This window comes from Natrix helvetica (assembly GCF_964273705.1).
Source record: "Natrix helvetica genome assembly, chromosome: 7".
Classification (NCBI taxonomy): Eukaryota; Metazoa; Chordata; class Lepidosauria; order Squamata; family Natricidae; genus Natrix; species Natrix helvetica.
The window spans coordinates 20299569-20324719 of record NC_138558.1 but is presented as its reverse complement, the minus strand read 5'-3'; the positions used below and the strand labels follow the sequence as shown (position 1 = coordinate 20324719).

At 41.9% G+C, this 25151-nt stretch overlaps 1 protein-coding gene across 1 annotated transcript; it reads left to right on the top strand.

Moving 5' to 3' along the window:
• On the top strand, positions 1-24417 carry EIF4E (eukaryotic translation initiation factor 4E). The gene is made up of 7 exons (XM_081960220.1): positions 1-136; positions 10126-10241; positions 13583-13678; positions 14638-14701; positions 15220-15333; positions 20937-21076; positions 23363-24417. The coding sequence occupies exons 1-7, from the start codon at positions 98-100 to the stop codon at positions 23475-23477; spliced, it is 684 nt and encodes a 227-aa protein (XP_081816346.1). The 5' UTR covers positions 1-97; the 3' UTR covers positions 23478-24417.
• Positions 24418-25151: the final 734 nt, after the last annotated feature.

The following is a 25151-nucleotide window of genomic DNA, read 5'->3' as shown; positions in this document are numbered from 1 at the left end:
ACGGCCGCCGCCTCCACGTGACTCTCCACCGGCCAATCGTTTTCGAACCTGATTTGTTATCCGCCTTCCCTTTACCTCTCTCCTCCCCTCAGCGCTTATGCGATCAGAGCGATCTAAGATGGCGACGGTGGAACCGGTGAGTGTCCTTATTCCCGTTTCCTCCCTTCGGTTTACCCCCCCACCTTTTCCTTCCCTCCGCCTTCCTCTTTTTCTCCGCCCTCGTTCTGTCACGTAGGCTTCCGTGAAGATTGTGAAAAGACCGCTCGGCCCTGAAGGGAGGGTGACGGGGACACAAAAATCTCAGCCAGAAAGCCCCAAATTGGGGGGGGGGGGCAGAGATGGTTGGTTGAAGAGGGAGGGCGGCCTGGGAAGTGGTGTGTGTGTATGTGTGTGGCGCGCGCGCGTGTACGGCGAGCGAAAGGCGCCGGCGTGTGCGATGGAGCGCCTTGGCGGGAGGAGGATGGGAAGACCTGGGAGGCCCGGGAAAGGGGGGGGACTCGGAGCGCGTGAGGCGAGCGGCCAAGATTTGTGCCGTCACAGTTTGGGCGGGGGCGTTGAGGGGGCGACGGGGAAGGAGGGGTCGTGTGACGGGTGAGGTGGCGAGAGGAAGGCAGAAGACGGGTGCAGGGCGAGGAGAATTCACCACGAGAAGAGTGGAGGGCGGAGCTCGGTCGGACTCCGGGCCCCCATCCTGGACGTAACTTCTCTGTAATTCGCCGTGCCAGCTAGCGGAGAGTGTCGCTTATGCCGGCCTATGTCTCCTTGTCTTCCCCGCGCCTGCCAGACTCAAAAAAGGCCCAAACACTGGCGGAGAAGACCTTCCTCCACAGCTCCCATCCATGATCTTCGTGGCTGCTTCCAATGCTGTCACAACGCCCGTTTGTTTCCTCGTCCTGCGGTCTCCGAACCAGGAGACAAAAATTGCTTTCTTTAAAGATCCTTGGCTTAACTTGTTCCCTTTTTCTTCTTTTGAATTTCCCAAGAAAAGTATAGTTATAATTGAACCCCATAGAACCGGCTAGGAAAGAAAAAAAACTAAAATTATTTAACAGGAGCATAATTTGGGGCGGATCTGTACAGGCTAGATCATTAGTTGTACTTCAGTTTTCAACTTTTCCTAAAGAAGGTCGTCTCTGATTTAGGCTTTCTTCATACACTTGTCCAATACTTAAATAGACTTTGCTCCTCTTTCCCCCCTAGCTGTGCAGAATTTTTAAGGCCAAATATTTTCAAATACTAATTTGTTGAATATCCCACACACACACATTGCAATGTACTGTATTGTAAGTTGAGTGCTGAACCACAGAAGTAGGAGTTGACATGCAATGGAAAATGACAGTAGTAATACTAAGCAGGGGGAAATACTGGCACTGAACCAAGAGAACTGCAGTTGGCACTGACACTGTAGGTAGTAGCAAGTTAAACACTGAAGTAGTAGTTCACTACAAAGCATCCATGTACTATGTGCCTCTGGATCTAGTTATAAAAAATGTTATCTGTCATGTTCTAGAGTAGGCACAATTTACAAGTATATTATTTTTCTAGCCCATAAATGTTGCCAGGGTTTTTAAGCTCAGAAGAAAAAAACTATGGAATGATCCATAATTACCACTAGATTATAGCTTTAAGCGTGTTTGCCTTTTTGGAAACTCCTTTTCTGATAGGCTTCACACAATCCTAATTTTTATACTTTTATAAGCGTTATCCATTTTCAACGCAAGTAGAGAAAAAAGTGCATGTATACAGAAGAGTTATATGAATGACAGTTTAAAAACTTTGAATCATAGTTATTGAAAGCCATTCTGGGTTATTTAGTTCAGTAAATGTAAGTTGAAATTTTGAATATGTCCATCTGCGGTACTTTGTTTACTTACTTGAAAGACAGGCTTATTAAATCTAACATGAAGGAAAGACATTGAGCGTTCATATAGTTTTGTTATATTATGGGAATGAACTTCAAAAACATTCAACTATCAGCAAAATCAATGAAGCCAAAGTGGATATATTTAGTTCAGAAGTTTTATTGTGTGCAGCAATTTTAGTTGATGCTTCTCTTTTAAGAAAAGAATTTATTAAAAAGGTAGTTTTCACAAGCTAATTTACAATTTAACATGATTAAGTATAAAATCATGGGTTCAGTTTTCAGATGATCCACAAGTATGCATAAGGATTAATTTCATTCCTGTTTAGATTGCAAGTTAAAGGGACGACAAGTCTGTGTTGTTGGTTATTTAAAGATTTTCTTCACCTAAGGTATAATATATCTTGTAACTGCAACTAAGAGAACAGGTAATAAAATTGAAAGTTACATATTTAATCAGTCTGTAGACTACTAATATCAAATGGTTATTTTTATATGCTAGTTTTAGCTAATATAGTTTCTGTGTACCATCTGTTAGATGGTAATATCACTATATCTCCAGATATTCTAGCACAGGGACATCAAACTTGTGTCATCACATGTCATATCAGGACTTTTTCTCCTTTGCTAAACTGGGCGGGGCCAGCACATGACGTATGCGGGCCACAAGTTTGACACCCCTGCTCTAGCCTATAGAATGTAAAAAATAAATCCTCATAGTTATCTTTATTTCTCATAGCACTTTCATTTAGAAATAATGCTTTTGTACCTGGATTATTATTTTTAGCCTTTGTTAACGGGCAGAAAAAGGTCTCATATTTTATAGATGTAAGTTTAAAAGTGGCAGGAGTATACCATTTACATGACAATAGAGGTGTCTTCTTTACAGGTAGTTCATGGTTAATGACCACATGTTCAGCAAGTTACAACAATGTGAGTGAGTGGTACTAAGATCAGTCCTCAAAGTTCTGGCCACCACAGCACCCAATCATTGCATTTTGCAACCTTTTCTGCTGGCTTCCTTCAAGCAAAGTCAATGGGGAGCTGGCAGAGAAGGTGGCAAGTCACTCAGGTAAGTCTCCTATGCCCAGCAACTGCACCCAAATCTCTCTTCCATTTGGCACCCAAGCCTTGCTTGCTTGCACCACACTCACATTATGTGTTTATTCTCCTAGGCACTGCTTGGAGTGTCCAAGCACGGGTTAACATCAGCTTGCTGCCCAAGGACTGAGTTCGAATTCTTGTAGCTCCGCCTCTTGCTCCCCTCAGAGGCTCAGTTTTAAAAACTCAGTCGCCCTACAGGACGCAATTTGGGGAGATCCAGTCCTTGAACAGCAGACTGGACCCTTTGGTTAGTGTAGTTAGCTCCTTTTGAGTAAAATAGTTAAGTTTAGTTAGCTCCTAGATAGAAGTTTGTTATTTTTCTGTATTTTTCTTGGATTTTCTTGCATTTTCGGCTTTTTGCAGTTTGAATTTGGTGCGCGAGCCAGGCTGCCTGGAGCGCGACTCGCTTCTCGCAGCGACGAGAGCAGTCGCACCAGGGGGGTTCGTTTGGCGGCTGCCAGCGGACAACGGGGGTGCAGGTAGGAGGCTAGGACCCCAAGGGACAGCATTAGGCTGTTGCCTTTTCCCCCGGTGCCGCTCCAGGCGCGAAAACATGAACGGCGGCCATTTTTCTTTTAGATTTTGGCGCGCTTTTTCTGCCGGGGCTTTTAGCCTCATCGCGTTGCCTGCGCTCTCTGCAGATCGCTGCAGTAGGGGTTGAAGAGGACCATCGCAGGGTCTCCTGACTGGGTCTCTTCCCCTCCAGACCTACAAGCGGCCGCAGGGGTTCTTTTGGTCATCTAGACCATTCACCCTTGCCTTCTTCAGCGCGGATCTGCTGGCTTCCGACCTCATTTCAGCCGGAGCCATTTTCCAGCCACCACTTGCCTACAGCAGGAGGATCCCAGAGATGCAAGCCTCAGATTCTCCAGCACCTCAGCCATCGGGAAGGATTCCCAACGCTATGGAGAAGCAAGTGGATCAGCAGGCTGGCCCACCAGCAGCTAAACGCAGCAGGACCAACCCTGCTGCTAAAGGTGAAGGGGTGGGATGCCCAGCTAAGGGGAAGGCTCCTAAAGCCAAGCAGCCTTCTAAGGCTGAGGAGAGACTAGATGCTAGGAGGCAGAGGGCCCTGGAGAAACAGTTCCAGAAGGCCTTTTCTGCCCAGCAGGCCCTTCCTCCAGCCCCTACTCCTGGGGAGGAAGGGGTTCCTGTTCCATCTACCTCCAGACAGGGGATTCCTCCCTCCCTTCCAGGGGAAAGTGAGGAATTTGATTTTTCCCCTAATCCATCCAGGGCCTCTATGGGTTCCCCAGGCCATTCCCTGGCAGCAGATTACCTTGATGAGGCAGACTCCCTGGCAGAGGAGGGGTCCTTCATCTATTCAATAACTGGGCCAGATACCCCTCAGGCCCACGATCTCCCCTTGCCCAAAAGCATGCAGGAGGTGGTGGCAGAGGCCATTTCCAGGGGTATCACTGATGGGATGATGCAGCTGGCATCTAAGCTTCCCTTTGCATCTGTTAATCCCAGTAAGGGGAAACCAGCTAGGGCACAAGGTCCCCCAGCTAGGGAAGCCTCACCTGATCCCTCGGGCATCAGCGAGGTTTCTGACTCAGAGGAGGTGGAGCGTGATGCTCCAGACCTCTCTGAGGATGAAAATTCCACTCCAGAGCCTCCCCCCTCTCTGGGTCTTTTTAACTCTTCCATGTTTAAGGCTATTCTGACTAAGGCCCGGGCTGCAGGACCCCAGATGGGCCTTCCAGCCCCCAAGCCCAAACCTACCTCGGATCAGGCTTCCATGGTGACCATCGGTCCCCAGGACCCAGGGGCAGGGCTTTTCAACGAAGTTTCCCCCCCCCCTTAGACTTGGTTCCAGCCCCTCAGCTGTTCCTAGACATTATCCAACGCCAATGGACCCAGCCTGGTTCCTTGGCAAATCCCAGCGGGAACGACAAGAGGCTATTTACCATGGAAGAGCCTCTGGAGGAGCTTCTAAAGCTTCCCCAGGTCGATGACCCCATTATGTCCCTTACCTCCAATTCAGCTCTACCTGCTGAATTACTGGAGGGGCTCAAGGCAGAGGACAAAAGGGCTGAATCGTCTTCTATCAAGACGCATATGGCCACTGCCTGGGCCATGAGAGCATCTTCTGCCTCTTCCTACTTCGGGAGGGCAGCTCTCTTCTGGCTTCGCAAACTATTGGCCGGCCTACCGGCTGGGGACACTAAAATGAGGCAGAACGTAAATAAAATCATAGCAGCCATAGAATACTCTGCTGATGCCTCACTTAGCGCCACTAAGTTTTCCTCCAGGACATTAGCCGCCAATGTGACCTCATGTCGCCTACTGTGGCTCCGCCACTGGCAGGCAGATGTCAAGGCGAAGTGGAAGCTGGCTTCCGCTCCCTTTAAGGGTGGGAAACTTTTTGGGGAGGCCTTGGATTCCTTTCTGATTGAATCCAAGGATAAACGCAAGGTACTCCCAGCCATGACCAAGAAACCTGAACGCAAGGGCCAGCCCTTTCGGAAGGGTTCCTTTCGGGGCTCCGAGCCTTCCACCTCCTCAGGTGGTTCAGGCCGTCCCTTTCCCCAGTCACAGGAACGTCCCCAGGACAGATCTTTCTACAGGGATAGAAATAGACAACAGGGCTACCGTAAACCTTCCCGAGGGGGGTTCTCCAACCGCCCCTTCAGGAAATCCAAGTGACAGTCACAGGGACCCTCCCATAGGCGGCCGTCTCCAACTCTATGCCGCCCAGTGGGAGGAGACCACGACGGACGTGTGGATCCTCAACACGATCCGTCACGGCCTGACCCTGGACTTCCTTTCCCCCCCCCCCCCAAGATCCCGGGTTCGCTGCCCCACTCCCAGGTCACCTCACAAGCTCCAACTAATGAGGGCGGAGATAGACCACCTTTTAGAGATAGCGGCCATAGAAAGGGTACCCGAGGGTCAGGAGGGCACAGGCTTCTATTCCATCCTGTTCCTAGTCCCCAAGCAATCGGGAGGGGTGCGGGCAATCTTGGACCTCAAGCGACTCGACAGGCACCTAGAATACAAGCGTTTCAAGATGCAGTCCCTGCAGACCATCCTGGGTTGCATCAGGCAGAGAGACCTCTTGACTTCGATAGACCTGAAGGAGGCGTACCTGCACGTTCCGATTCACCCGGCGCATCGCAGGTTCCTGAGGTTCCAGTTTGCCAACCAGCATTTCCAGTACAGAGCCCTTCCCTTCGGACTCTCGTCAGCCCCACGCACCTTCACCAAGCTGCTGGCCGCCATCGCAGCTCACCTACGCTCAATTCCAGTGAGGCTGGAGTGCTACCTGGACGACATCTTGATCCACTCGTCATCAAGGGATCAGGCGCAACAAGACCTCAACACCACCATTCAGGTCTTGCAACAGTACGGCTTCTCGGTCAACCTGGCCAAGAGCCATCTCAACCCGACCCACAGGATCCAGCATCTCGGCACCATCATCGACTCGGAGTCCTGCAAGGTCTTCCTCACACAAGAGAGAGTGGACAGCATCAGGTCTCTCGTGCGGAGGATCCGGTCCACCAGGTCAGCAACGGTAGTTTCCCTCTCTCAACTGCTAGGGAAGCTGGTGTCCTGCATTTCGGTGGTCCCGTGGGCACACCTCCACGCGAGGGATCTCCAGTGGTTCCTGCTGCCCCTCCAGAGACGCATGGCCAGCAACTCCAAGAGGGTGATACGTCTCCCTCCCAAGGTAATCCGTTCCCTCCGATGGTGGCAGTCGGACGCTCTCCTAAAGGGTTCCTACTTCAAGGAGCCGGAGCGCCTGGTCATCACGACAGATGCCAGCCTCTTCGGGTGGGGGGCGCACCTTCAGAACCAGGTGATCCAGGGCAGATGGTCTCCAGCGGAGCTCGCCCACAACATAAACTGGCTAGAGCTCCGGGCTGCCAGACTGGCCCTGAAGCATTTCCTCCAGCTGATCAGGGACAAGGATGTGCTGATCCTGACCGACAACATCGCCACGAAAGCGTACATCAATCATCAGGGCGGCACACGATCCCTTGCTCTGATGACGGAGGCGGAATCCCTGGGTCGGTGGGCGGAACGACACCTCAGGTCTCTGCGGGCAGACCACATCTCGGGAGAGGACAACGCGACTGCAGACTGGCTCAGCAGATCCACCATCCAGAACGCGGAGTGGCGCCTTCACCCAGATCAGTTTCATCAGTTGTCTCTGCGATTCGGCCTTCCAGTTGTCGACCTCTTCGCGTCTCCGGCCAACGCCCAGCTACCCAGGTACTTCACGAGGTTCCAGTGCCCAGGGGCGGAAGGCACGGACGCTCTTCGTTCTCCCTGGCCTCCGGGTCTGCTGTACGCCTTCCCGCCCCTGCCGCTAATCCCACAGGTCATCGGGAAGATCCTGACAGAGGGAGCGGAGGTACTGTTGGTAGCTCCTCACTGGCCGAGGAGATCCTGGTTCGCCGACCTGGTCAGTCTCTCAGTGTCTCGTCCCTGGCGCATTCCTCAGGACCGCATCTCCCTCAGCCAAGGGGCCATCCATCACCCGGAACCCCAGTGGCTGAAACTTGCCATGTGGCACTTGAAGGGGAGATCCTGAGGCTCAGCGCATACTCGGAGAAGGTGATCCACACCATCCAGGCATCCAAACGTCCATCAACGATCAGAATCTATGAAGCCACCTGGTCGGCCTTCTCTCGCTGGTGCCTTCATCACCAGATCTCTGCCACTTCTGCCACCGTTCCCCAAGTGCTGGACTTTTTGCAGGACGGCCTTGACAGGGGTCTGGCACCAAACACCCTCAAACGCCAGACTGCCGCCTTGGCCTCCATCCTGTCTACTGAGTCGCACCTGTCCCTCAGCAAACACCCGCAGGTGCGCAATTTCCTCAAAGGAGCCACCAATCTGGCTCCTCCTACCATCCACAGGTATCCTACCTGGGACTTGTCCGTGGTGCTACGTTCTCTGTCCGGGCCACCATTTGAACCCCTTCGGACAGTTGGACTACGCCACCTGACCCTCAAGACGACGTTCCTCATTGCCATCACTTCGGCACGCCGGATCTCTGAACTGGCGGCCTTGTCAGTCAGAGAGGACCTTTGCGTCATCCACTCCGACAGAGTGATATTACGTCTGGACCCGGCATTCGTACCAAAGATCAACAGCGTTTTCCACCGCTCGCAGGAAGTGATCCTCCCGGACTTCTGTCCGCATCCCAGGCACTCCAAGGAACGTGAGTGGCATAAGCTGGACGTCCGCCGTGCCCTACGGATCTACATGAAAAGAACAGCTCCTTTCCGCAAGTCGGAGGCCCTCTTTGTGTCATTTCAACCTGCCACCATGGGCAAGAAGGTCACCTCCGCTACAGTAGGGCGCTGGATAAGGGCGTGCATCCAGCTGGCCTACGAACATCAGGGCAGGCCGGCGCCTCCTCGTATCACTGCACACTCAACAAGAAGTGCTGCCGCATGGGCCACCCAGGCATCCATTGAGGACATCTGCCGGGCTGCTACATGGTCAGGCCCGTCACCGTTTGTCAAGCACTATAAACTGGACACCTTTGCCTCGGCTGAGGCAGCCTTCGGGAGAAGAATTCTGCAGAGGGTTGTGGCTAGCCCCGCGCCCGTGAACAGTTCTTCCCTCCCTGGGGGATCATAGCTTTGGCATGTCCCGTGCTTGGACACTCCAAGCAGCGCCTAGGAGAATGACCGTTGTCTTACCTGAATGGTCTTTCTCTAGGCGCTGCGGGAGTGTCCAACCCCACCCTATCAGGGGTCGCGGGGTAGTTTCTTCATTGGACTGGACTATTGCATTGACAGTTCCTTTGGACACTCCTTCGTTTTTAAAACTGAGCCTCTGAGGGGAGCAAGAGTCGGAGCTACAAGAATTCGAACTCAGTCCTTGGGCAGCAAGCTGATGTTAACCCGTGCTTGGACACTCCCGCAGCACCTAGAGAAAGACCATTCAGGTAAGACAACGGTCATTCCCTCCCCTGCATCATTCATTTACAGCCTACTGCTTGCTTGCAAGCCATCTGGGACTTTCAACTTCCTGCTACTTTTCCCACAGTCTGGTTGTTGGAAGCCAGCAGGAAGTTGTGAGAAGATCCTCACTTACCAACCACAAATCTGGTTTAATGTGGACTGCTGGAATTGTCACTAAGTGTCTAACCCTACACTCTAATCCTGAAATGTAATGATGTGGTCATTAAGTGATTGGACATTGTCAGTAAATGATGGGCTGGAATTAGGAAATTACCATTGTTAAGATTCCAGAAAAAGTAATAAATAAATCTAAATATAAATATAAGGCAGGTGAGATCTTGCCGAAACGTTGCAAAGACAATCTCAATCTTACACGGGAAAAGACCCGAATACAACAAAACCAGCATAACTACACCCATGAAAATCTACGAAAACATATTTGGGCATACCAGGGGTTGTAACACACACACACACACACACACACACATATCCCCACTGAAATCCTCTACGTTAGTCATAACAAATGCTTCACACTAATAATTTGAGAGTTTAATGTAGCTAGCTTTATTTGCAACTGTTCTGTTACAGTACTTTTTTTGTATTTTTTTATACAGTGTCTGTCCATAAAATAATTTTGCAATAAATAACATGTGTACATGTTTTCTAATCAGATGTATTAGTGTATTACAGTTGACAGTGATTTGTGCATGCCTTAAATTTTATCATGTTTTAATATTCCAGATCTTAATGAAATATATAGAAAGGGCAAGAAATCTCTATGAAAACATAGCTGTTTACAATGTAGTAAAGTTAGCAATAATTCAAAACGTATGTTGATTGGTACCATTGTCTGCTCTATTTTATCTGAATCATACATTTGGAGTGTGCATGGGGCCTATGGTAAATGAATCTCTTAATAGTATATGCTATGAGAATTACTGCATGAAGAAAAGTAAAAGTTTGATATTTTTGCACACATTTGATAATATAATCCTCTGTGGAGAAATATATTCTATCTTATTGTTTCAGTTTCAGTTGTCTAAGGTGACTTTTAAACTTTACATTCATTCTAATTGTTCTAGATTTGGAAAATATAGACATATCAGTATTAAAAAAGATTTGCAAATGTTAATGGCAGACTATTTGAACATGGTGGTTATCTTTTAAATAAAGCTTTGTGCATAACATATTATTCTTTGTAAAGAAGCAAGTTAATTGTTTATTTTGTTTGTCTAGGAAACCATTTCTAACCCTCAGCCTTCAGAAGAGGAGAAAACTGAGAAAACTGAGACACCAGCAAGTCAGGAGATTGCGAGTCCTGAAACATACGTTAAGCATCCATTACAAAACAGGTGGGGCATATTTCCTTTAAATTATGTAATAGCATGTTCCAAAACAGAATTAATTAGATATTTTGGAATGCTTTTTTTTAAAATGCAGAATACATGTGCACAAACATCCTCTTTTAGAAAAGTTGGGGAACATTTGTCTTTTATGTTAAATTACAGGTCCTTTATGACTACCTCTGAAGTATTGTATGTTCTTTATGTTTCAAGAGATTTCAGTTGAAAAACACTATATAACAAGGTTCCATATCATTGTCTGTGTTGCAATTTTAAACTGGAAAGTATAACATATTAACTCACCATATGTTTCATACTATGATTTGTATAACATACAGTAACAATTTGAAGTGCAGTGTTGACAGGTAAATAAGTTCTTGGTTTAAAAGTCAGCTAATTGTCCTATCTACAGTAGTTTGAGCCAAATCATACTTTGAACTATAAATAGTATACTCTTCCTATTCAGAATCTTTAAAAAAATTCAGTTTCTTCCCAAAATATTACTTTTGAATGCAATTAAAATCTTTGCCCCAACTTTCCTTGGTCATCTTAATAAAGGTAGAATGTGGGTGATGACTGGTTCAGTACTTTTAGGTTTTAGTTGACAGAACAGAGCCTGCTAGTCTCAGAATTCTTTCAAAAAAAATTCAGCTGATGAAAAACTGCTAAGCCCTGGGAAATAATTGATTTTATCTTGATTTTAATAAAAATGAAGACACATTTTTGTTTTTCTTTTCTCTGTTCAGTTTTTGGAGCCCAACTTTCCACATACAACTCAAGGCCTTAAAACAGCTCTTGATATGAAAAAAAAATGCACATGCCTGATTTGGTTAATATATCTACCTCCTGTTTTTGGTTCTTGAGCTATCATGCAAGGCACTAAATACATTCAGAATTTCAGAAATGATATAAAACTACAAAGGTGATTCAAGGAAATAATCTTAAAAATCTTATAAACCATGACTATAATAAATAGTACTACTAATTAAATGTGCCTATGAAATTATGTATAATAGCTTTTAATTCTTTAGGATGATTTCTTTTTTAGTTTCCAACTAGAACGATTTGTCAGCAGTAATCCTTCCAAAATTGTATGGCATCCTTCAACCTGCAGCGTTGAAAACCAATTTTTTAAAATAAGTATTTTGTGTCTCTGTGTATTACTTGCTTTATATACTGCATTTTTATTCATTTTATGACTTTTCTGCATGACAATTTTATTTTCAGTAGCATTTACAGATATAATGTCTATACAAAATATGTCTGTAAAGATATACACTTTCACTTTTTCAAATGGGAAGGAATACTTAATCTGATTCAATGTAATAAGGTCAATCCAACCCGTGCTGCTGATAATTTAAGGCAGGGATCTTCAACCTCCAGTCTGTGGACCAGCACTGGGCTGCGCAAACAAGTGAAGCCCCATCTGCAGGATGCAGGCAACATCGAAACCACGCCCCTTACTGTCCATGGAAAAACCTCTTTCCATGGTACCGGTCCCTGGTGCCCAAAAGTTTGGGGGCCATTGATTTAAGAGACAGTAATGTAGGACATGCAAAACAAAACACTTCATCGCTAGAATATTTTCTTTTTGTCAGAATATTTTTTTCTTTGAAATTGAAATTATTTTCTCTTCAGAAAGACATATTTTCAAGAATACATGAAATTAGAAGTGACCTGTTTGGGGAAACCTTTTCAGAAACAAATGTCTTCAATCTATACTTAATTGCAGCACTATACCTTAGATATTATGCATAGCGCATATGTTTATAATTCCCATTTTATTTTCACATTTTGTTGAACAAACATACATTCATGTTTGTGAATTGTCATATTTAATTACTATTTTTCATTTTAGGTTTCCAATATTTTGTGCAAGAAAATGTTTTAAAGCCTGAGTAAACCAATAGCTAGAATTGAAGTTTGTTCTCAATATTAGCGACTACATAAATGTTTCTGAGGTGGTCAAAATTAGGAAATGAAAGCAATAATTCTTCCCAATGACTTGTTTCTCAAACATATATTAGATTGGCAGTGAGCAATATACCCCGTTTCCCTGATAATAAGACCTCCCCAGATAATAAGCCCAATCGGGCTTTTGAGTTCATGTGCTAAAATAAGCCCTCCCCTGAAAATAAGGCCTCCCAAAAATACTGCAACACAGCAGCAACCATGATGTGACCACATGCACGCGCACGCCTCCTGCAGCTCAAATATAATAAGACCTCCCCAAAAATAAGGCCAAATGCTTATTTCGGGGGTCAAAAGAAAATAAGATCCTGTCTTATTTTTGAGAAAATATGGTATGAATTTACAAATTGTCAATATTCTTGGCAGAGACAGTTTTATAGTAGTTTATTTAAGGAACATAACATGCTCTTAGCTTAAAATTTGAATTATCTCAAATGCATGCTTTTGAATTATCTCAAAATGAGTGTTTTTGAATGTTAGCTTTGTTTAATGTTTGTTTTAATCTTTTGCAAAATAGAATTATTTTCCAGTAGGCTATTATCTACATTTTAAAAGGAATTATATTAAAATGTGGCATTTTACTTGTTAAATGTCCAAATTCTTATTATAACTTGTTTTTCCCCACTTACTCTCTTTTTTTGATGAATATATTCATGGTTACTATAGTTAGACCTATTGGTGATAGACGGTAGTTGATAGAATAAGTTGCAAAATTGTGATTTTTAAATTTTTATATAGACCAATAAAATTATGACTACAAAAGTTAAAATACAAATCCTTCCAAGCCTGAAACAATAATGAGAGTATCAACCACTTTCCGCAAGTCATACCTATTAGTAGAAACTTGACAACAATCCTTTTTATGATTATCAGACTTTAGGGTGGTACAATGGATATGTGTAATCTGATTCTTTCTCAGAACAATTGAATGCTATATTTTTCTTGTAACGGGGGAGTTGGTATAAGGAATCCTTGTTTCAGAATCAGAAATTTATTGATTCATTTGTCAGCTATAAGTGCCACCAGACGCTTATACCCTATTTAAAATTATTTCAAATTATATAATTCAAACTGATTTCCTTAGGATCTGTTTCCAGAAAATGAAAATTTGGAAAAGCGGGGTAGTTTGATTATAGTCATTATATAAACATAGGTATGACTTCAGACTTATTCTATAGTAGTGTTCACACTTAGAATCTCCCTTGTATGCTTAGGTGTTCATTGTTTAATAAAATAATGGAAATGAACATTAAACCTGTATTTTTTTTGTGTATTCTTGTTTTGTATTTTCCTTCCAAAATTTCCTCGTATGCTATGATTTCAGTCTCTGCCTTTTAAAATGATAATTGTATGCCAATATAAAGTCTTTTTTTTTTCAGGTGGGCACTCTGGTTCTTTAAAAATGACAAAAGTAAAACTTGGCAAGCAAATCTTCGTCTGATCTCAAAGTTTGATACTGTTGAAGATTTTTGGGCGTAAGTAAAATTATAAATCAGATTTGAAACCTGAGTGTTTTTTCATCTCATCTGTTTGTTATTGAGGATTATATATGAGAAAATATAGGGGGATAAGTTGAATGAGAGGGAATATTCAAAGACAAAAGTGAACCGAATTTGAAATGTACATTTAAAACTCTTGTTCTGTAACCTTAAATTGGGTGAAACAGTTCATTATAGGGCAACAATTTATGAACCAAAATACCAAATGGGCTAATTTACAAAATGCTTCCAAAATCTGGGACACATGACTCCCGTGTGATTGAAATTGGCAGATTTGTGGTTGCTTCAATGCTTCTGTGCCACTGCCCAGGGCCGCAGTAAACTGGTCCTCCCCTAGCCTTCTGGAGGCTAAACAGACCAGCCCCTCCTTTGGCTGCTGGAGATCAGGTAGACTGGTCCAGACCTAGCCTTCCAAAGACTGGCTAGACTGATCCCACCATTGGCTTCCGGAGGGCAGTCAGCCCTTCCTGGTCATGCTGGCAAAATTTCTTCTCCCACTACTTTTTTGCCCAATCATCTGTTACTCTGTTTAGGTAAGGAAATATCTCTAAAATGATGATCCAATGGATCATGGGTTGTCTAATTTAGACTTAAGTTTGGGAAAGTTGAAGGAATTAAATATTGTTACCTGCTACAATTATAAAAAGAGGGCATCTAAGAAACTGCAAGCGATTGGCTCTGTGAAGTATTGGAAATTCTGTGAATTGTATTCTCAAGTATTGTGATGATGACAGCATTGAATTAGTTTTTAAAGTAATGATTATATGACTTTAATTACTGTTTTTCTTTTAATAACATTTGCTATTAAGAATTATTAAAATTTAACCCCAAAAGTTAAGATAATATATATGTTTTTTGACATTTGCACATCTATAATCATTAGTATTTGTGGTATTTCATTTCATTGATTGTACTTATGTTTTTTTCCAAAATAGGTTGTATAACCATATTCAGATCTCTAGTAATTTAATGCCTGGTTGTGATTACTCACTTTTTAAGGTATGTGGAATAAACTTTTGAGTTTATTTCATCTTGTTAGGCTATTTTGGGTGTAATCTGCTAAGTAAAAGACTAAAGGTTGTACAATTTAATAAAATATTGTATTGTAAAAATGTATTAATAAAACTTACTACAGCAAAACTTATTGACTAGTTTCTATGGTTATAATGTGATATTTCTATGTTAGTGTACATCTTAATATTTTGACATTTTCAAGAGCTGAGGATGAAATACATAACCAAAATTTGTTTAAATGTTGCTAATCTTGTCTTTCCTATTTTACCAGTCACTGTCTCTGTTTTCATAGTGTTGCAAATTAAAATATTTAATGTAATTAGTATGTCATTTCAATTTCTCTGTCAGAAGAATAATATTACTTTTTAAAAAAACACTGATACTTTTTCATGCATGACTTAAAATCTTTGTAATATAAGATATATAAATTTCAAATATGTACAAATGAATTGTGTGAATTACACAGGTGAATATTGTGTTTTATGTTAAACTATACTTTTTAGGATGGTATTGAACCCATGTGGGAAGATGAGAAGAATAAACGGGGAGGGAGATGGCTAATTACACTAAACAAGCAGCAGAGACGAAGTGATCTTGATCGCTTCTGGCTAGAGACAGTAAGTTATCTTTATATTGTTTGCTCATTTTGGCTACATTTAAGAGAAGAGTTCTTTTCCCAATTTCTAAATGGAAAGTCAGGGTGTACCAAATCCCTTCAGATAATTAATTGACCATAGTTTTAGACCATTGCTACATCAGAGAGAATACAGAATAACAGAATTGGAAGGGATCTTGGAGGTCTTCTAGTCCAACCCCCAGTTCAGGCAGAAAACCTTATACCGTTTCTTGGCATTACATTTTCTTCTTGGGTGGAGGCCTATGAAAACCATTGGTCTTGGAGCTTTGTGAATCCTTCTAAATTCTGGAATTTGATTCAGGAGATGTGTTACAAAAAAAATTTTTCATGTTGTCTTGGATTAACACATCATTGTCATCCTAAATATATAGCAACGCTGGCAATCACAAAACTAATGGCATTGCAGTTATATTGATTCTAAGGAGAATGCTGAGCCAATTTTATAGACTTGGTAGCTGAAAGTTTCATATCTCTGGTATGCAATGTATTTGTAAGCTTGTAAAATGTGTTACAGGCCTGTCAATTGTCAGTGACCACTAGGGAAAGTGTGGAGAGCATAAGTTCTTGAATCCTTTGTCATTGCTTAATATTAGTGCTGCTTGGATCACTTTCAAGAAAAGAAATTTAGAGTGGAGGAATTGGCCACATCCTGAGCCACTGGCCCAGCTACTTCTCTCTTGTAGGAATGCACTGGAGAAACTTTTCTTGATGCTTTGATTTATTGATTCTTTTAAACGCATTTTTCTTATGTTTGCTTTTCTTCCATATCAAGTATGTAGAGCATAGTGTTGAAATTCTTTTCAATATCTTCACTCCTCATAGCCATAGGTGGTGTCTGCATTATATATACTAATATAGTCTGTTTCTACTCTATGAGTTCGGAGAAACACAAAGTAACTCTGCTCTGGGTCATATGGTGAGGAAGGTGGAAACCTGAGTATGAATCAGCAAGAAACATTATATCAGTCCCATAGGACAGCGCTCCCCAAATTTTCCAATTTGGTGGACAGGCGGGGGGGGGAGGGGATGGTTCTTTGTTAGTGGTAGGCACAGGTGTGAACACACATACCGGTAACTCCCATTTGTTCAAGAGACTGGCGCACACACCGCTTATGCAAACGGAGCTGCGAGTTCAAGCACCTGCAGCTCACACAAATGGAGCTGCATGCGTGCATACTCACCTGCCACTACACAGCCCAGTTCCGAACGAGCTGCGGCCCTGGGACCCCTGCCTTAGGATACATTTCTCTTGATTCCTTTTTTTTATCCACAACTCTCAGTCTGATCTACCAATTTTTGATTTGATCTTTGTTTTGCTGGCTTCTTTCCCACCCTACTCCAATTGCCAAATTTAGTCCTATTCTAATACGTTTTCAGAGAGTCATCCTGAAGTGAGCAGGACATTTACAATTATTTCTGATCCTTTTATCAATAGCAACCATTGGCAGTTTTTATATTTTATGCAGTATTAGTAAACTAGGCATTCTGGCTTTTTGTCAGAATGTACGTGCTGGGAAACGCAAGACCACTATTTCTGAATTGTTGCCTAATTATATCTTCCTTAAGAAAACATTGGGTGTTTAGGTAGGAGGGAAATCCTTTTTCTGTTGCCCCAGCCCATTTTCTAACCTCGCTCTTTCTGTCTTTCCCCAACAAATTTGGTCCCATTTGGTTCAGTTTTGGGGGAGATATTCTATTATCTAGACAGAGTCCCAGCTCCTCTCTATCTCTATTTCTTTTTACAAATTGCTTTATTTTGGAAAATATTATAGGTTATCATATCAAATTGGTGACAGCTTTGTATGGGTCGCATCGGAGTGTCATATCTGGGATAAATTTTCAGTGAATGATGTGTAGCCCATTAAATCATTCAAATTAGTCTGATTTGTTTGTTACATTTTGGACCATAGATATCAATCACCTGTTTCTTGCAATTGGTCAGATTAGTTTAACATAGCTTTTCTTGAATATGTTGACACCATGCTTAGATTTGTGAAGGCCATTGCATATTTATGTTCAAGGAAGTTCTGGCAGGCGAATAGAACTTGGAAAATAAATGCATCATTTTTTAAAGGAAATGTTTCTCCTTTGGTGATTATTCAATCACTTTGGGTAAAATTGTCTTCAAATCAGGTGAATCAGTCAATGTTAGGTCACCTATGAATAGTTTTTTAAAGGATAGTCTGGCATAGCAAGCAGGCTGTGTATGCCCTCCAAAATAAATACTGTTGATATAAATGTTTCTGGATTATAATTTTCAATGCACTTGAACTTTACTTCCAAATTTCCTTTGAGATTGAGTTGGCTTTATAGCTTTGATGATTAAAAATAAACCAGATTTTATTTAGTTCTCTATCATTTTAGATATGAAATAGGATTGTATCATTTAGATTGTTTGCTTTTAATGCTTTGAGTACTAGACTTCTATTTTTTTTGCTGAGAGTGTTCTTTAAGGAAGCTGATATAATGCTTTCCATATACCAGACATGCACATTTGAAATTATGACATAGGGTGTCATTAGCGTACTTACATTATGCAGCTTTCTGTGTCAGTAACTGACATTCCAAAGCTGTCTATTTTCCAAATTGGTATGTAGAAGCTGTGATGGAGTAAGTGAATTTCAGATAATTCCTCAATTTATGACTATTCATTCAGCAACCATTTGAAGTTACAACTGTGCTGAAGAAATGACTGGTCCTCAAAGTTAAGGCTGTGGCAGTGTCCCTGCAGTTATATATCAAAGTTCTGTCCCGTTCATGCTTATGATTGAAGGCTACTTTGTTTCCCTCTCCCATTCATGCTTCTTGGATGCCCTCTACTCCACCGCATACCTCTATTACCCCACCACCACCACCACCCAATTGCCTGCAGCTCACCTTTGTCACCTTATTCCTCCTCCTGGTAGCCTGGGATCCAGGTCCTGGATGAGGGTGCAGCTCTAAGTTCTGCCCAATGAGTATGGCAGAGCTTTGTCTGCCAAAAGGAACTTTCTAGGCCTGGCTGGGGAGAAAGCAATGAGACTGCAAGGTGCAGTGCTGCATTACCAGGTGCGGCAAGATAATCAGTAGTGGTTTTCTGGGCAAAGGTGGAGGCAACATGGGAGGTAGTGTTCTGGATGGCAGCAGAACTGGAAGAAGGGGAACATTATGGGCTTCCCAGAGGTATAACACATACTTTGCAACTCATGTTGCAAGTGCTTTTGGAAAACTGGTCTGTTGGGATTCCCATTCGCAAAGATGCCCAGGCACTGCTATACATGCTGTCTGCACTGGAATACCTAACTAGCGAGGCTCCTCTTCCATGATATCTGGGGCCAGTGGCCCTTCAGGATCCTGGCAGTGGTAGCTGGGCCCCTGAGCTCAAGTATGGCCAGCCAAGGCAGCAGGTGGCCCCTTGCTTCAAGAAAGGCTTCAAAGCCCACATCCACCCCTACCCTTTTCTGCAGACTCAGCTGTGCATATAGGGGGATTCCTTTGTTTTTACAAGTTTACCTATTCCTTGACCATCCTTGCTAATGGGAAAGTGAGCTGCATGATAGACGGGAGAAGTTGACTATTACATTTTCAATATCTTCAATATCTTAAATGTCTTAAGGGGTTTTTTTTCTAATTAACTGGCCCCTCCCTTCCATCATGTGACTCATCCTTTCCAAGATTTCACTGCTCAACCCTCATGTGCTCTTCCTAGTGACTATTTTTGGAGACAAGATTGAGCTTTTATTACCTGTTTCCTCGAAAATAAGACAGGGTCTTACTTTCTTTTGCCCCACGAAATATGGCTTTGGGCTTATTATAGGAGTAGGGCTTATTGTTTTGGGGTTGCTGGGCAGCTGCTCCCTTGCGAACTGGCTCCCGGAGAGCCGGGCACAGCCTTAGGGGCGAAGCAGCCATGAGGTGACCATGCTCACGAGCAACCGCTCGGCAAACCCCCTCTCCAGCCGGGCAGATCGCCATTCACTGACCTAGGGGGTATCCCTAAGGTGCCAAGGTACGTTGCGCTCTACCCGCTCCACAGCTCCCACAGCTTGGCACATTAGGGATACACCCTAGGTCAGTGCATGGAGCTCTGCCCAGCTGGAGAAGGGGGTTGAGCGAGTACCTGTTCCGCCCCCAGCAAGCATGCCTCCCAGCCTCACCATGCGGTGGCCCAGCTCCCCCTGCAGCACCAGGGCACTGCCGCCACCACCGCACTCCGAGCATAACTTCTTCTCCGGCTTCCAAACTCCAAAACTCGGCTGCCGAGTCTTCCAGCAGCAGCCGCTCTAGGAGTGCGCTCTGATGTGGATAAACAAACAGCAGGGTTGGGAAGAGTTCTTATGTATCTCTACTTGATTAACTGCCATTGCATGCCACTTTCCTGATTGGCTGGAGTATTCTTGTGTCCATCCCGAGGTAGAGTATTTCTCCTCACCCCATGAATTTTGTCAGCTTTGCAGGAGGACAGCTAGATCAAGAGTGAACAGAGCCTGTGGGTAGGGCCTGTCAATGCTGGGCTTTCCTCCACTCCTTGCTGAAGAGTGCTTGTAACTGCAGAGTGTGCATTGTGCCTCCTAGAAGCCAACCTTCCTTCCTCCAGTTCTACTGCCATCCCAAACAGCACCTCTCACATAGCATGCATCTTGCTCTGAAAAACATTTCCAACTCTCCTTCCTCACCTGGCAATGGAGAATGCTGCAGTTCGCCACTCCGCTGCCTCCTCTCTGAATGGGCCTGGCAAGCTCCCTTCAAGCCAATGAGAAGGGAGGTGCTGCCCTGGGATGCACATGTCCTAGGGCAGCACCTTCACCTAGCACCTGTAGCCCAGAGGACCAGCAGGAAGAAGAAAGGGGCAATGGTGGAGGGCAGCAGGAATATGTGGCAGAGTCTAGGCACCAAAAGGGCAAAGTGGGGGAGATAGACAAGAGGAGGGAATTGCAGCAAAGCTTAGTTTGGCAGGGTAGGAGAAGTGTGAGGTCTAACTACTGCAACTATGACTATTGAAACTTTTATAAGTTTCTTTTATAAACCACATTACTTAGCAATGCAAGTTCAGGTCCCAATTGTGGACATAAGTTGAGGGTAAAAGTAGGTGAAATTCAAAGCAGAAACTAATAGAAACTAAACTCTGGCACAAGCCTTTAACTCAGTGATAGTGGTAATCTCTTGGTGTTAGATTAAGATCCAGGGGCTAGTTGTGATTTATTCTTTGCTCTACCATCAATATTAGTGTTTATCGATAATCCAGTTTACTTATTTTTTTCCATAAGAGTTATCTTTCTTGATGGAAGAAAGAGGATTTTGATGGCTATGCCTCTTGTACTATTCTTGAAACAGTCTTAATATACATGTTAACCATTAAAGAAGCTCTCTGGTATAAATGGGCTTCTAAATCAAATCTCTGGGGAGATAAAAGTACCTTCTACTATAATAGGATCTTTTCTGTAGCAGCTTTCAACTGGGAATTTCCTCCCCTGGTAATCTATTGTAATTTGTCTTGGTGGTACACTAAAATCAGTAGAAATTTACATTATTATATTGTGTATTTTTTTGTAAGTATTAAGTTGTATTTTGTTTTTTAGTTTGTTATTATCTTCAATTTCATAGCTGCTGTGCCTTATTGGAGAATCCTTTGATGACTACAGTGATGATGTATGTGGAGCTGTTGTTAATGTTAGAACCAAGGGTGATAAAATAGCAATATGGACTACTGAATGTGAAAACAGAGATGCTGTTACACATATAGGGTAAGTTGATGTTGTAAAATTCCAGAATTGCTGCTTTAGAAAATACTGATGTTTCAGGAGCTTTGCTTTTATTTTTTGTTAGTTATGGTTTAATTCAGATATAAATTGTGTCCATAGGAAACAGATCAACTTTATAATTTAGGAAACTCATTTATTTCAATACATCAAGATTTGGGGTATCATTCTCATCTGTGTTTAATGAAAAAGACTTCCAGTATCCTTGTCATGCAAAAGAATTAATACTCATTTTGGGAGGGCCGCTGTCAAAATTATGGCTGTTTACATTTGAACCAATTCATAATTTGCAGCAGACTATTGTACCTACTTTTTTTTAGGACTCAAGGTAATACAGGAAGTAGCAAATGTGTCTTAATAATGTTACATGGCAAATAAAGCCAGTTTGGTAGAGCAGCTAACTTTCTGTGCTAGAAATCGGGAGACCTATGAATTCTGATCATCTTTTGGTCATGAAAGCCAGTTGGATGACTTTGGACCATTTACACTCTTAGCCCAACCCACCTCCCAGACTGGAAAAAAGAGGTGGGGGCATTAAATAAATACACTGAATTGATAAAAAGGATATCATAAAAATCAAATAATAGTAGAAGTAATCCTCAACTTACAACAGTTCATTTAGAGACCGTTCAAAGTTACAACAGCACTGAAAAAAGTGACTTATGACTGTTTTTCATACTTACAGCTTGTTGCAACATCCCCCAGGTCATGTGATCAAAATACTTAGATTCATATTTATGACTGTTGCCGTTTCCTGGGGTCATGTGATCACCTTTTGTGACCTTCTGACAATCAAAATCAATGGGGAAGCCAGATTTACTTAATCACTATGTTACTCACTTAACAATTGCAACTGTGGTAGGAAAAGTCATAAATGGGGCAAAACTCAGTTAACTGTCTTCCTTAGCAACAGAAACTTTAGGCTTAATTGTGGTTGTAAATTGAGGATTACGCGTATTAAATTTTATAGCAAAAGAATTTTTCCAAATATTTTTTTCATATTGATATTCCATAAGGTCCATCTAAATAAGAGAATTAAGTCACAGCCATAATGAACAAACTTTGTTGCAGTGATAGTAACTTTATATTTCATGTGTGAGTACAAGTGCAGTATAAAATAATTAATTGCAATATCAAAAATTAATGCATGTACTCACTTCAATCTAATATAAGATCACAGCTAAGCAAACCTTAGTGTTCTGAGTAGCCTTTATCAATTGTTAACACATATCAAAAATAATTCTGCATTAAAAATATTTAGTTTCACAAAGGTCCATTAAAAATAAGCATTTTAGCATCTTTTAAAATAAATTGATTCCAGATGACTAGCACTAAATTTAAAAAACCCTTTCATTCATGGCATGGCTATTTTATCATAAGGAGGTGCCAGCTGAACAATTAAATTGAGCACAGGAATATAAGTTTTGAACTGATTTTCCAAGTAACAAAATGCTCCTATACATAACTCAGTAAGATAGCAGCTTCTATTCACATTTTTGCAAATACCCAAAGTAGCGAAAGGTAGAAGTTATTCAGATGTCCAGAACACTTCAGTTATGAATATAAAGCAAGGGGACACAAAGAGTTGTAAGGTTAATTTGGTCAGTAAACAGTTTTAGTAATTCATACTTGCGACATTTGGCTTGAATCAGCTGCTTTGCTCTTACACTGATGTGGAGCTGACAAACTGTGATTAACATTAAATTAACGTTACAAGTTTAGTCATTTGAGCTTTAAGCGAAAGTCCCTCATCAGTTTCAACTTTGGATTGCTTTCTGCTGAGGAGACTTAGGTGACAGACCTAAAGATAAATATAATCAGGAACTTATAGGAAGGCAGTGATCTTTAGATGTAGAAAACCATCCTAGTTCCTATATGGTTTATTAATTTTCAAAACAGGGAAATGTTATCAATCTAGTTTGATCATTCTTGTAAATATTAAAGGTCTGTCTTTGAAAATCAGATAAGCAGTGACTAAACAAAATAGTGCTAATGCTTGTTTACGTGAAAATGTAAGCCATCTTTTAGAGAAACATGGTTTAAGGGTTGTTTAGCACGGGATCATCTGCTACTGGAAATTTACCACATAAAATTCATTATATGCTAATATGGCTGTTATCTGATTGTGATAAATGATAAGGTCAAATATTGGGTAAATAGTGTAAAAACATTTGGTATATTGCATTTAGAGTTTAAACAGTGAAAATTAATGCCATGTTTTCTTATGAACAATGCTACTTAAATTTATATTTTGTGTTTTTAATTTCCCAGGAGAGTATACAAGGAAAGGTTAGGACTTCCTCAAAAGATAGTGATTGGTTATCAGTCCCATGCTGACACAGCTACTAAAAGTGGTTCCACCACTAAAAATAGGTTTGTTGTTTAAGAAGACACCTTCAGAGTATTTCATAGGAGACTGCGTCAAGCAATCGAGATTTGGGAGCTGAACCAAAGCCTCTATAAAAGCAGAGTGGACTGCATTTAAATCTGATTTCCATCTAAATGTTGCTAAATTTGTGAAACTCTCATTTGCTTTGTCTTGTACTTCTGTTTTCTTCCTCACCCCCTCCCCACCCTATTTTTTGGCTGATGGTAACCTTTTCCAATCAAAGAATTTCAGTGCAACATTTGTCCCTCAAATCCATATATGTCTCCCTAACCCATTCTCTGATGCTTCTTAAGAAAATAACTATTATATTAAAAAAAATGTCCTGAAAACAGTGCCATTTCTACAGGGGAATAAACTACTACTTTTTCATCTTTTCACTGTATGCAATAACATGTTTTGCTGGTTTGAAAGAAAAGTATGATGCATACATTTTTCTAGCAAATCTTTCTTTATACAGCATGATCATTGCTGTAATTGATGCTGATGGCTGCTAGATTTAATTTATTTGTTTCCCTTTTCTGATAACATTAGTGATATTCTGATTTCAGTTCTTGCTCATGTAACATTGGTGAAGGATCTGGGAATATGACAAAAGGTTTAATAAACATAATTTTGTGCATTCTATGGTAATTATTTTGTAATATCAAAGCTTTGCTACAAATTTCATGCATTTCAAGTCAAATCAGTGATATGTTTGTGTGATTTCCTGAACATAATTGTGGATTTTAAAAAAAATGTTAACACCAGAATTACATTCCTTACTAGAAATAGTATTCCTGTTTTTTGTATCTTATGCTGTATTTTAACACTTTGTATTCCTTAGGTTAAATTTTGCTTTGGTTTAAGTACGGCTCAAATAGAAAAGCAGTCCCATTCATATTAAGACAGTGTACAAAACTGTAAATAAAATGTGTACAGTGAATTGTCTTTTAGACAAGTAGATTTGTCCTTTTATTTCATTATACTGAAGTGCTTTGTACTACTTTTGACAAGATAGTCTCTGTTGTGGCTTCTGTTGTAGTGTATATTCTAGAAAAGGATAAGTCTTAAACTACAGTGAATTCAAATCCAGGATTTGAATTCTATAGTATTATATCCATATGCAATTCTTTGCTGTGGTTATAATTAGAATTAATATGCTCCATGTATTGTTTAGCTGCCAGGCTAGCATCTCTAGAAACCAAATGGATATCTGAAAGTGTGCCTGGAGCAGCAAATGAATAACAGCAACAAAACCCTCTGCATCTTGCTAAGTTTGGGGGGAGGGGAATAAATTTGTCAATTACACATTTATTTTGAGAAAAGTAGCAAAATGTTATTCTGGCACTTAATGCAGTTTGTTGAGACAGTGGCAGATTAAAACTTATTTAAAGGCGATATTCCAAAATTGTAAATTTCAGTGTAAAGTGTAATGGTTGGATGATGTCATATTTCCTATATGAGAGGGAGAAATCTTGAAGATTTTTAGCTGGCCTATAGCTAAATGTTTTGGTCTGAATATTACCCATCAAGGCAGTTTTGCTGTCTCCCTGACTTTAGCTATATTACCTTAGGATATTTGCCTTCTTTGCTATAAATGTCTTAGAAATTTTGTCTAGTTATCCTGATTTTTGCCTTTTGGTTCTTGCAGTTTATCTAGCACTAACTCAAATAGCATTTTGTGTAAAAACT